The following is a 13,092-nucleotide window of genomic DNA, read 5'->3' as shown; positions in this document are numbered from 1 at the left end:
AGGGGGTGTGCTTTTCCCTTTTACCCTTTTTGCTCTTGTTGCTTGCAGTCACTATGAACAGTTGCCCCTCAGCCACACCACCTTGTCTTGGAGCCAGCTGAGTAGGGGCTGAACCTTCCAAAAACTGTGAGCTAATTAACTCTCCTTCTTTCATTTTGGGAGTCGGGTATTTTGTCTCAGCAACAAAAGAAAAGTAACCAAGACAGACTAAAACCTCTAAAACTGTGAGCCAAAATGAACCTCTTCTCTTTATAAGCTGATTACCTCAGGTGTCAGTTACTGCAATGGAAAACTGACTCGCACAGTCATAATATACTAGTATAGAAAGATTAACTCACTAACTCACATGATCCTTTCCAGCAGGGTAACAGATGGCTGTGGAGAAAGACTAAAAGACTCCCCAGCGGCCTCTGACCGAGAATGGTCAGGGAGACTTATTTTCTGGGTCTAGAAGCAAATGTATAATCACTCTGTGGCTCAGTTTCCTCATCTAGAGATGACAACAGTTCCTTCCCAATAGAGGTCTTAGGGCAGTCTAGTGAGTTAAAGTGAAGTCCTGGGACGGAGTGGCCCACGTGGAGCTCAAGTAGGTACACAAGATCACCAGCCTCACAATCTGCTTTCATGCAACATCAACATTTTTCTAAAACATGTCTTCATTCCTTTTATAAGATAAAGATAAGAGGGAAGGAAAGGAGAAGGGAAGGGAGAGAATGTGAAGGAAGCAAAGGACCAGACAGACAGGAAGGGAAGAGGGAAAGGCAGAAGGAGAGAGGGAAGGAGATTTGGGTAAAATGATTACTTAGGTCAGTTTACTAACCAAGAACCAAAATGTCCTAACATGCTTCTCTTTTCAAAACTTTAAGAGAGAAGTTCCCTAGACGCACAAGACAGAAAATTTAAAATGTTAACCTAGTTGAATATTAATTGTGGTCCATTAATAGGTATTTCAAAAGGAAATACAACTAGCAAACAGAGGTATGGGGAAAAATTTAGCCTTCTTAATTTTTTTTTAAAACATAGAAAATTAAAATACTTGAATGGTTTTCAGCTATTAAATTAACCTGAAAAAAAATGTTTTCCTAAATATGTTACTCAGCATTGCCAAGCCTAAAATAAAGTCCCAGTTTTCACGAGTTGCCAGGGAAGGCAAACGGGTGCAGCTCTTTAGCAAAACAAGTGGGTAGTTTGTGTGCACAGCCAGAAAACAGCTCCCAGTCCTGGGCCCAGGCCTCTCATTTCTGAGAATTCAGCCTAAGGACTGCTCTCAAAATGGGGAAAGTCAGGTCCGCCCTCACATTTACAATAGTGAACATTATTTCCAATAGTAGAAACTTGGAACCCAGATGGGTAGAGCTCTGTGGTGAGCCCTTGCCTGCCCTGCAAAAGGCCCTGGCTTCTGTTGCCAGCACAGCAGGAGGGGATAAAAGATGAACACTGAGTAATAAATAGTAGCATGATAGATGAATTAGAGTGTACCAAATTAATGGCCTATTATCTAGGCATTAAAAGTGACAGAAAATTTTAAAAACAGAATAAATGTTCACATGTTGAAATGTTACATGGAAAAAACTGAAATGTAAAAACTGAACAGCCATGGTAATTGCACCTGGGAAAAAGCCAGAATGAACACTTGCAATATCTGCTGGAATACAGACTCTGTGCGATGCCTGTTTTTCTCCTTCCTTCCCCTTGATTTATATCTTTCTTTGTTGTTGTTGTTGTTGTTGTTTTGGTACCAGGAATCAATCAAACTCAGGACCTCGTGCTTGCCAGAGAAGCACTGTGCTGCTAAGCTGTATCTCTGGCCCTTCCCCTTAATCTGTACAATATGTAGTTTTATTATCTTATGATAAAAAGTCTTCCTAGCTTCTGAAAACCTTTTGTCTGTGTAGATGTAAAAGAGCTGCTCCCTGGCTCACATCCCGCCAAGAGACACTTCTCCCAGCTCTTCCCTACACTTTAAAGAAGAGCCAGTTTGTTCTCTCTCTCTCTCTCTCTCTCTCTCTCTCTCTAAGGCACAATGTAATCACCCCTCTGAGGTGAGAACACTGGCCACTTTCACCCTGATGCCCAGAAACACCAACTTGAGCAAAAGAAAAATCAGAGAAAAGGCTTTGTGACTCCAGAGTAAGACACAGGGCCTGTCTACCTCCTTCGAAGGTGGCATGAATTCTACTTCTGCCACCACAGCATCCTTGCAAAGAGGTTTTAGCCTAAGCCTCCTTGCCCGACTCCAGCTGAAACCTCCATCCTTCTGTGGTCCAGGCATGAGCAAGTTCCCGAAATGCTCCTGAATGCTGGGATCACTCCAGGAAGCTGCAGAGACCAACTGTTTGTTTTTTAGACGTAATAAAATGAAAAGAGATCAAAGTGATAATGGGATGTTTAAATTCCAGGGCATCTCTGTGATGGAGCATGGGCCAATCCCACAGAACAACAATTCTGAACACAAAACACGGCAAGGTGGCCAAGGGCCTCTAACGTTAAGTAGAAAAAAGCAGGCAATGCTATCCTCCATCCTGATACAGACAGCCACATAACATAATTGGTACAGGTGACCAGTGAGAGTTCATCTTTACTAGCCACTCACTGGGCTGTATGCAGACACGATGATGCACACATTGTGCATGTTAAATTTTCATTCACAACAATGCTGAACTGTTGCCATTTTGGAGAAGAGGAAATTGAGATCCTAGGGAACTGGTCAACGCTTTCAATGGCTAAGGTTCAGAACATTCTGGAAACTTTCCCAAGCACACTCAGCCACCTAAACACAGAGAAAAGACACAGCCAGTCTTTCTCTGTGGCTTATACTATCACCTTCCAGAATGGAATGGGGAAGATTTAAAATGAAAATAGAATTTCAGTTAGAAAAGGGACTTTTTCGTTTCCTTAGATTGTTTAACCTTTCCAGTGTTCTGGCTTTACAATTTAAACAAAAAAGTGAGGGAGCGACAGAGGAGATCAGTGCATGTATTTGTATGTAAGGATCATTTATTTTTTTAAATGATGCATTGATCAAAGGTAAGAAAGAAATGTCAATCAAGTTTCTACCACCCTCAGGGGCATGTGACAGGCTGAAGATAGCCAAGAGGGAGCCTGTATTCAACAAAACCAAACAGCTCCAGGAAGCTGTGGGCACCATCTCTTTTTTTAACATTCTCCGTCTGTTACCTCTTCCAGTTTAATGAGGAATTCTGAAATGACAGGACTGTATTGACAGGGGACAGAGACCGTTAGAGAAGTCACTGATATCACATAGCTGTTGTAGACAGACTTGGGAATGCAACCTCAGCCTGACTCTGCAGCCTGCATTCCTTCAGAAACTTTTCCCGGGACAAATACTCCCCGTTAGCTAGTAACAGTCCCACTACCTGGAGTTCAGAAACACAGCTTGTCCTGAAAGTGCCAGGTCCACATACAGTACTTCTAGAATGTTTAGTAACCCTTAAAACTAGACAAGGACTAGCAAGGCTCGTCTGAAATTCAAAAGAGAAATGTGAAATTCCTAGTAGTTTTGAAGCCATGTTGGAAACGGGGAAAAATTATTTTCCAAAAGAAATTCTGCAAAAGAAGAAAAAGAAAAAGAGAAGAAACAAATAAAAAGCATTATGTCTAATAGTCTATTCAGAAACACTACATGAGATAGGCAAAATGGAATATTATTCCCCAAAAAACTGCCATCCTCCAATCTTCCCTGAGGACCAGGAACAGGTCCCTCTGTCAGGCAAGGCCCAGTCCAGGAGCAGTCAGTTACCTTTCCAACCAGATCAGATGGGAAGAAGAGCTGGCTCCTGTGGGTGGGCTCCAAGCCAGTGCTCTTTCCTGTGCATCATCAGATGGGGTCTCCGATCCCCATAACGGCTATGCTAAAAGTTCAAGTCCTTATCTTATTCTCAGCCACTTCCTCAGCTGCCTTCCAGAGAGACATCAGGTTCAGAGCCAGAACTCAGAGTCCTCCTGTCAGAGAGGCCACTGGCCTGGTTCCCACAGTGCATGAAGGAGCCAATAGCCACTCTCCCATCATGTGGCCCAAGGCAGTCACCCATCAATAAGCCTGTGCTTCCCACCTGCCAGGTGCCCAGAAGGATAACCCATAGCCAAGCTCACTCTGCAGAGACCAACAGGGGGCCAGGGGACAGGAGCTGACTCCATGGGTCAAGGAGTGTGGTCACCTGACACCCCAAGTCCCCAGCTCACATGCAGGTGCCCCTTCTTATGAATGATCCCCGATCTGAATCTCTTGCATGTTTCAAAGTCACAAAACTGGTAAGAGGTAGGGAGAGAGGATCATAAGGACTACCAGACCCTGGTGGTGCCCATTTGAAGAGGATGTCTTGGTGAAGCCTCAGATTGTGTCTAGCAGCAAAGAAAGGTTGGGGAAGCCCCCACTTCACGCTGGATACTTGACATGGCGCTGTCCCTCCCTGAATTGCCAAGAAACAGCAAGAGTACCACAAGCGAGGTGGCGAACAGCATGGAGAGCCCTAGTTTCAATGCCAAGCATGCTGCTTGCTTGCTGTGAGACATTGTAGCTAGGTGACCTCAGGGATTCTCAGATGGCTCGTATGTAAGTGCAGGTGACAGCAGCACCCCAGGGAGCGGAGTCTGACAGCAGAATGCTCCACTCTCCTACCATCGAGACCCATTTCTGCACAGATCATGGTACCCTGGGCCACAGGGACCGAGTGGACAGGCCAAGACTGCTGGATAGAGGCCCAAGCCCTCAAGCATGCAATGCACAGTGCGCAGGGTGGAAGCCACATCAGGGCTTCCTGCCTTCACCCCGGATCACGCCCGCTTCACCCCACTTGTAGCCCGGCACTCACGGCACTCCTTCTCATCGCTCTTGTCAAAGCAGTCAGGCAGCCCGTCGCACTGCCAGGAGCCCGGGATGCAGCGCCCGTTGCCACACATGAAGTTGCCTGGAATGTTGCACTCGTTGGTGAAGTTGTTTCCGGGGAGCAGCTGGCTCTCTGGAGGAAGAGGGGACAAGGGTCAGGAGGTGCCATATCTGCCACCCAGCTGCAAAGGCACAGGGGAGACCCCAGCAGTTGCTTCTGCCCCTCTGAGCCTCAGTTTCCTCAACTGCCAAATGAACTAATGATCTGTCCCAGCCCCCTCCCAGGGATCCTAAGAGGGCGAACTGGAAAAACATGAGGAAGGCACTTGGTGCCTGTCACAAGACAGGTGTCACTAACTGATGGGTTTTTCCTACCAAAAGAATCAGGTATAAAACCCAAATGTTCTTTTCTAAAACGGGTAAAAATTAAAGTTCCAGAACAACGTGCAGACCTGAACTCCCAACATCTCACCCAGCAAAAACAGAAGGATCCTTCCAGGCTACAAACTTGCAGCCCCCACAAGCACAAAGCCCCAGAATTTGGGTCAAGTTGGCAGGAACACCTGGAGATCATTTCACTGGAGGAAACAGGATGCCCAAATCTACAAACTGACCTCATGAGGAGGAAAGGCCGAAATGAAACTTGAAACTCTGGCCTTCAACCCCCAAGAGGCTCCCCTCAGCCCTCCCTTGTCTGCCCAGTTTCCAAGGTTTACAATCAAACTCCAAGGTTCAGGTTCACTGTTATAGCACAGAACAGAGTCATAAGGTACCAAGGTCCCCACCCAAACTGCCCTGGGTCAGGGAAGCAAACAGAGGAAGCCGGGATGTTGGCAAGTTGGGGGCAAGTGCTGAGTGCAGCCCCTCTGAATTCTGGGAGCAGATCTTCCTGGGTCAGCCTGAGCCAATATGGTCAACGTCTAGGAGATAAGAAACCACTTGGAAATAAAATTATCTTAGGGGAAAAGGAGGAAAGAAAAGACCAGTCCCTTGGTACACATAGCTCCAGGGCTCCCTTCTGAGTCATTTAATAAGCATTTATTGGGTATTATTGACCAGACACTTGTAATATGTCCGAGAGAAGCACAGCTAGGACACCTCACCTTCCTTCAGGTGGAAAGATACACATACATACTAAAGGTTTTCCTGCCAGAGCTGTAATAGGAAATGAGCTTCTAGGGCCGGGGATTTAGCTCAGTGGCATAAGCAACTGCCTGGCAAGAGCAAGGTAGTGAGTTCAATCCCCAGTACAAAAAGAAAGAAAGAGAGAGAGAGAGAGAGAGAGAGAGAGACAGACAGACAGACAGAAAGACAGACAGACAGACAGACAGACAGAAAGAAAGAAAGAAAGAAAGAAAGAAAGAAAGAAGCCTGCCTGGGGGTAAGAGAACATGAGGAGTCCAGTCTCTTCTTTCTCAAGATTTGCCATGTAGAAGCATGTTTAAATCTCAATATTCAAAACCCCTCATCACATCCCTTTCTTGCCACTATCCTTTCCATCTTCCAGTTCTTCTCCCCAGGAAACCCTTTCACTCACTGGGTCTCCTAGAAAATCCCTATATATCCTTCGGTGAGCAACTTCTCCATGGCCTTCCCTCTGGAGTATTCCTTGGCTTCTCCAAGTACAGAGAAGAATATAGTCTGATGCTACTATCAGGGTGATACTAAAAATAATTTATAACTGGAACAAGCAGGCAATGGCCAATGGGAACAGACACAGGAAAACAGCATCACGCTAGCACTCATGTCACGGATATTCCTGGTAGACCATCTGCCGTGCTAGGCTGATCTGCAGCACACACGCAGGGCGTCCTGCTGAAGTGAGCCGACACACACAACTCCCTGGAGGACTGAGAAGAGGAGCTACAGCAAGGGGCTCTGTTCCGCCCCACCACTCATGTCAGAACCTTAGAAATCTCTCTGGTTCCTTCTTACTCCGTCACCCCTACAAATGGCTGGTCATCAAGTCTCTATCACTACAGCACCAACTTTAATTCAAGTGGCTGCCACCTCTAAGTGACGGTACGGTCTGCCACAACCTGCCAGCTTGGTCTCCCTGCCTCCCATCTTGCCCTATTCCAATTCATTCTCCCTTCTCATGACCAGAAAGATCTTTCTAAACAGCACATCGATCGTGACATTTCATTACTTTAAAAAGCCGTCGAAGTCTGCCCAGCGCTCACTAGTCAAAATTCAAGAGAATCAAGACTGACTCCAGGAGAGAGGTAGCATTTACAGCGGAGGTTGATGGACACACAGACACAAAAGGGAAGGCTCCACAGGCCTAGGAATCAGTGTCAGTTAAGAGATGGGCAGAAGAGTGGGCAGGAAGGCCCACTCCAGCAGGTGAAGGGTCTCCATCAGAAAAGCATGCAACTCTAACTCTTAGGAACTGCAAATGTATTGCACTACCATTTCTCCAATTCTACAAACCCAATCAGACATCAGTAATCAATTATCAGACTCCCTCCGAAATGATTCCAGAGTCACCATCAACCCCAAGATGAACAGCAAATGCTTCACTATTTCCAGGCAAATGCTGCCATGATGTTGGAGTCGGTATAACAGGGAGGGGCCTAGAAAGGACAGCCAGGTGCAGAATCTGAGCCAGACACCAAGTGCTCTGCCCAGGACACCCACACACTCCAGCTGTTCCAGAACAACTGCTCCGGGCGTCACCACCGGCAAGCAGGGAACTCTTTGGGGCTATGGAATGCAGAACTGACACTCTGTTTTGCTTGGAAATCACTGACGCTTGCTTTTGTAGAGCTAAGCTCCTGGAAGGCAAAGCCCTGGAAAAGTCACTACAACTGTGATATCTTGTTCTGATAAACAGATTTCCGGAGCCAGAAAATTGGCCCGATTAGACTGCAAAGTGTTTGCTCTGAGAGTCAATAAGGCTGCCGAGCACATGCACTTGACAAATGAATGGGAGGACGCAAAGACTAAATACTATGTCCGTTACACACAGGTGGCCCTGCCCACTGAGTGATAACAGAATGGCGAATTCTTTCCAGGCTTCTGAGCAACTCCATTATGCATGCAGAGGTGTGCAGCCTGGTGCTTCAGGGAAGTGACAACCCCATCCAACTTAAAAACATTAGAGAAAACCAAGCAAAGAGAAGTTCAATCTAGTTAATTCTGTCTTCAAAACTTTTCCTCAATGCCATCTAATTTGCCTCACTAAACTGGTACCACTCAATCTAAGGCACCATTTCCAGTAGTCATGATGGGATGAGGTGGGACTCGCATTCAGGAGGTAAAGGCCAAGAATGCTGCTGAGCGCCCTACAGAGCACAGGATGGCCCCACAGCAGACTCACTCAGCCCCAAATGTCAACAGCACTGGAGGAAGGGAAACATCTCGCTTTAACTAACATGCTGATTGCTACTTCTCATCCTTCCAGCTCCTCTTCACACAGACAGATTTTTTTTTTTTTAATGTAACTGATAGTTTCGCTGTGCCCTTAGGAGAAACCTAAAACTCTGGTCATCGTTTGCAAAGTCCAGCTTGATCCAACCCTGCCCATTTCTGCAACTTCTTCTGCAACGTTTTCCTTGATCATATCAATGTCTTCCTTTGCTGTTGAGGCCTCCAAACATGCTGCTTGTGGACCTCTCACTATTCTTGATTTCATGCCCCCAAAATGTATATGTGAAAATCCTAAGCCCCATTACTTCCTATTGAGAGACAGGACCTGTAGAGAGGCAAGGAAGTGAAAGGATAGGAAAGGTCATCAGAGTGGTCTCTAGCTCAGTATGACTGATGTCCTTATGAGAAATATTAAGACACCAACAGGCACAGAGGGAAGACCGGGTGAACACACACAGGGAAGAGACAGACACCATTTAGAAGCCAGGACAGAGGCCCCAAAAGAAACCAACACCACCGTCTTGATCTCAGGCTCCCCATCTCCAAAGCTGTGAGCCAATCAGCTCCCGTTGTATAAGCTCCAAGAACTCCAGCAGTCTAATCCAGCCTGCTAATGCAGGCCCTTTACACCCCAGTTTAAGTCAGTAGCTCTGGGTCCCTGCATGGACACCCAAGCTAAAGCTGGTTCCCTTATCTTTCAATCTTGGTCAATTCCTGTGTTTTCCTTTATCTTAATTTATGCTTTCAGGTCTGCCCACAACATGGAATGCTCCCTGAAGGCAGAGAAGCCCTGTGTCATTTAGCTGTATCTCAGGCACCTGTTGTTACTCCATGGTTCCCGATAACATCTGTGACCATCTGAAAACCAAGTGTTGCATTACTAACTTATTCCCTACCCCCTGACTTTTTCTCAGAAGTTTCACCCTTGCCCCATCCCCTTATGTGAGTATGTGAGTGGGATGTGTACACATGTGATTAAAATTGGGGGACATAAGGGTGCCTGGACTTGTCCAAGTAAATTACTACTCTGCCTGCTTTAAAAGAGGTTAGAAATCTTTTTAACCCAACAGCAGGGCTTTCTAGTGGCTGAAATATTTATCCCATCTCAGTGTCATGGGACACATTTAAAATCCAAAACAGATAAGAATTAGCACAAAGCTGGCTAGCTGGAATCTCTCCTCCTCCTTTTTCTTTTTTTCATTAAGCTGAAAAATAAAAAGAGTTGCCCATTTTCACTGCATCATATCACTTCCTTAAAATAACTATACCACCTGTACCAAGAATGAGGAGAAAAAAGGAAAATCTAAGTCCTCCCTCATTGGACAAAGGCAAAAAGCCCACTTTAGCAGCTTCTTCCAAAACCTCTGGCATCCACTTCTGACAAGAAGACCAAAATGGGGCAGCTACAAAATTCCCACCACTGCTGTGCTCCATCAGAATCATTTTGGAACAGCATCAGCAATGCAGACTTTTCCAGCCAAAAAATGGGAATTCTACACCACTAGCTGGAGTCCTCTGGATTCTCTCCCTCTGCTCATCTCCCTTCTATCCCTCGGGAAAGCCCGTCTTGCTACTCTATGGAACTGACATCTGCAAGCCACTGACAGGCCCTGTTTTCAGATTTCTGCCCCACAGTCTTCATTCTCATTCTCTGCTCCCTGACAATAGGGTCTGTAAACTCAGTGAGTGGTAGAGCAAGACATACAAACAAACCGGCATGCAAAAACACGTGAGGCTTAACATTCTATTTGCAGGTCTCAAATAGATCTTCCCTAAAACCTCTCCAAAGAATGAACAACCTTTCCCAGGGCCCGAAGCCAACATCCATAGTGTTACAAGGCCAGTGAAAGAAACCTGTTTTCCCTGTGACTTGCTTTTTGAAACACACACACATGCATGCATGTATGCACACACACATACACAGTCCATGTGCAGGCACAGCTAAGGCCATCAAGTGTGCCGGTCTACATGATTTGTTTGTGAACATCCCCAGAAAATCCCCAAACGTCCCTTCGACTCTAGACTGATCCAAATGGTGCCATCGATATGGAACAGAACCAGAGACACCTGTCCCGTTAATTTTTTCCAGAGCCATTCTGTTCTCATCAAACAAATTACTCCATGCTAGACCTCAGCTATGGGGAGCATTCAGGCTGTCAGCAAGAAGGAAGGAGTCACATGAAGATGTTGGAGTCTGGGGCAAAGATGCACCTTTGGTTCTAAACACATGAGTCTACATATGTCAGCAGCTCAGTCTGCACTGAGTTGTGAGCTCCTTCCACTAATTCCTACCTCGGTTTGCCCACCCTGTTCAAGGAAGCTATAACCTGTAGAAATTACTGAGAAGATATAAAATGACCCCGGGTTCAGACCACGAATGCTGACCCCTGATATTTACAGATTTCATATTCTCACCATCCACAACCCTGAAGAAAATTTCACAGCATGAACAATTTATGGATGGAACAAGCCACCCTAGTGATAGTGAGCGAGCCTAGCTGTCCAGCTAATTTCAGCAAATCACATAGCTTTTGCTGTGTCTCTCTCACAAAGTGAGATGAAGCGAACATTACGAAATGATAAATTCTTTGTTTCCTTCCTATAAAACAAGTTAGCAAAGGGAGCCAATGGCTAGTATTAATGAGGCAAGCAAAGAGGTCTAGGAAAAGGACTGTTTTTCACCAGAAGATAGCTTTATAAATTATTTTTCTCCTGTATTTATAGCCTCATTAAGGGTCTGAAGCTGCTACTTATATTTTTTTAGTTATGCTTCATTGCATTTCATGAGGCAAATTATGTCAGGGTGATGTTAATGTAGTGAGGATCTACAGAGCCATAAGGACACAGCCCCTGGGAGACCAAGGTCCCCAGTTCAGGGCCTGCCAGAAGCACTAGAAGATGCTGTTCATTAGGACATCGACCTCCAGGTCGATGAGCCCTGCCCAACTGTTCCCATCCCCCCTCAGGCTCCCTTTTACAGCCCTCAACCAGCTGATTACTATCAACTCTTCACCAGGGAAGTTCTAAGGACTATCAAAACACTTGAAACACGGCAGGAATTTAACATCAGTTCTCTGTCATTTCTTGTAACAGCCCCATGAAACAGACACTCTGCATTTGGGGGGGGGGGCTCTTTTTGAGATAGGGTCCTGCTATGCAGTTCAGGGTGACCTTCAACTCATTTTGTAGCCCAGGCTGGCCTTGAACTCACAGCAATCCCCCTGTCTCAGCTTCCTGAGTGCTGGAATTACAGGCATGAGCCACCATGCCCAGCTGCCCTGCCCATTTTCAAACAAGGAGAAAGATAGCAAGGAAGAAACTTGCCCAAGGTCACACAGCTAGAACACATCAGCAAACAGCTAGAGAGTAAACACACCTGCTATGCAGGCCAAGAAGCCTCACAAAAGATACCATGGAGGTAGCTACATAAGAGAAAAACTAATAATTCCACAAAATGCTTATTGACAAAATTCAAAATATTTTCATCATAACTAAGTAAAGTTCTCTATAATACAGGGCTGTCAAGAAGCAAAGTGAACTTCTTTCAAGGGGTGATAATTAGCATTTTTCTTAGTGGAGGTTCAAAGTTAGTGTTCCCTATCATCAAAATCTACTGCAAATAGTAGAGATTTTTTCCCTGACCATTCAAACATATGAAAGCCATTCTTAGCTTGTGGGGTGTCTAAAAACAGGTGGTGGTCTGGCAGTGGTCCACTTGTCAACCAATTCTTGTGCCATAAGCAGTAGATCTTTGAGAAATAAGAAACAACAGTGTCCAGTCCCAAGGCTCTTCCTCACTATCTGACCACACCCTGCACACTGGAATGAGCCTACCACTCACTGGTTGATCTACTCATCATGTAAGGGACCGTGGCTGTCCTGCTGCCACTGTGTCTTATCAACCATGGAGACCAGGCACCTGCAGAGGCTCCATAAATGAAGGATGATTGAATGGGTGGAGAACACAGCCTGTTGATCCCTAAGTACCCTTTGAGTTCCAGCTCTCTTAAATTCTGAGAATTTATCTAAACTTGCCTTGAGCCCATTTATATATTTTGTGTTCAAAACACAATGAAGGGCAGCAACCATCATGATCAGGGAACAGTAGCCAGCCTACACTGGAAGAACAAACCAGCCACACCCCCATGCGCCCACCAGCCACCTCATCACTGGGGACTGGTAACCAGTGCAGGCCAGGAAAAGCAGCCAGCTAACTGCACACCTGCTGCCATCAGGGGAGTCTTGGTGTAGCTGCACGTGTCTGGACAAACTTGCCTACACCCAATCACCTTCCCAGGAACCTAAGTCAGGAGAAATCTAGGTGCCTGGCCCATTCCCTATACCACAGAAGGTAGCAAATGCAGGAAGCACCTGGGACTCACAACTGGCTCATGTGGAGTAATCCAGGAGAGTGTCAAGGAAAAGGAGCAAATGGCAATCTCAGACCTCCAGCTCACACAGAAGCAGTGTAGGAGACAAAGACATAGAAGAAATTGGAAATTGCACACCCAAAACTTCTGAAAGGATAGCAACTGAAGTAAAGAAATAACTTCATGAGACTGTAAAAGTAATCAGATCAGAAGTAATAATCTCTGGTAAAAGGAGAACTTACAAACAATAAAAGAATTGCTAAACATATCTAAAGAAGACATAGATTAAAAAGAGGAACATAGAAAAAGATGGAACCCTTGCATGAACAATCTAGGAAAGAATTACAATCCATGAGACAGATTCCACTGAAAGCTGTCAAAACCACTTAAAAGAAACTGAAGATAGACTTTTAGACTGTGAAGACAAGACCTAGCAATTATGAAAGGAAAGATCTTTTTAAAATAACAAGGAACCAGGATATAACAACTCAATGTAAAGAAAAA

The 13,092-nt window shown here is 45.5% G+C and overlaps 1 protein-coding gene across 2 annotated transcripts in view; it reads right to left on the bottom strand.

Moving 5' to 3' along the window:
- The window catches only part of Ldlrad3 (low density lipoprotein receptor class A domain containing 3), a 253,943-nt gene that overhangs the window by 166,083 nt on the left and 74,768 nt on the right, over nt 1-13,092 (bottom strand). The window contains exons 1-2 of one of the 2 annotated variants that reach the window (XM_013145941.2): nt 6,384-6,473; nt 4,833-4,979 (exon numbers count right to left, since the gene is read on the bottom strand). In XM_013145941.2, coding sequence (XP_013001395.1) covers nt 4,833-4,920 — 88 coding nt within the window. In that variant the 5' untranslated portion in view covers nt 4,921-4,979; nt 6,384-6,473. Of the gene's footprint in view, nt 1-4,832; nt 4,980-6,383; nt 6,474-13,092 lie in introns of those variants that run through there. The other variant, XM_013145940.2, reaches the window with a different exon arrangement.

The sequence above is a fragment of the Cavia porcellus genome, unplaced genomic scaffold (assembly GCF_034190915.1).
Source record: "Cavia porcellus strain 051 isolate PalLab524CR breed Dunkin Hartley unplaced genomic scaffold, mCavPor4.1 scaffold_17, whole genome shotgun sequence".
NCBI classification, from domain to species: domain Eukaryota; kingdom Metazoa; phylum Chordata; class Mammalia; order Rodentia; family Caviidae; genus Cavia; species Cavia porcellus.
The sequence above is the reverse complement of the archived record's forward strand: the minus strand, read 5'-3'. Positions and strand labels throughout refer to the sequence as shown.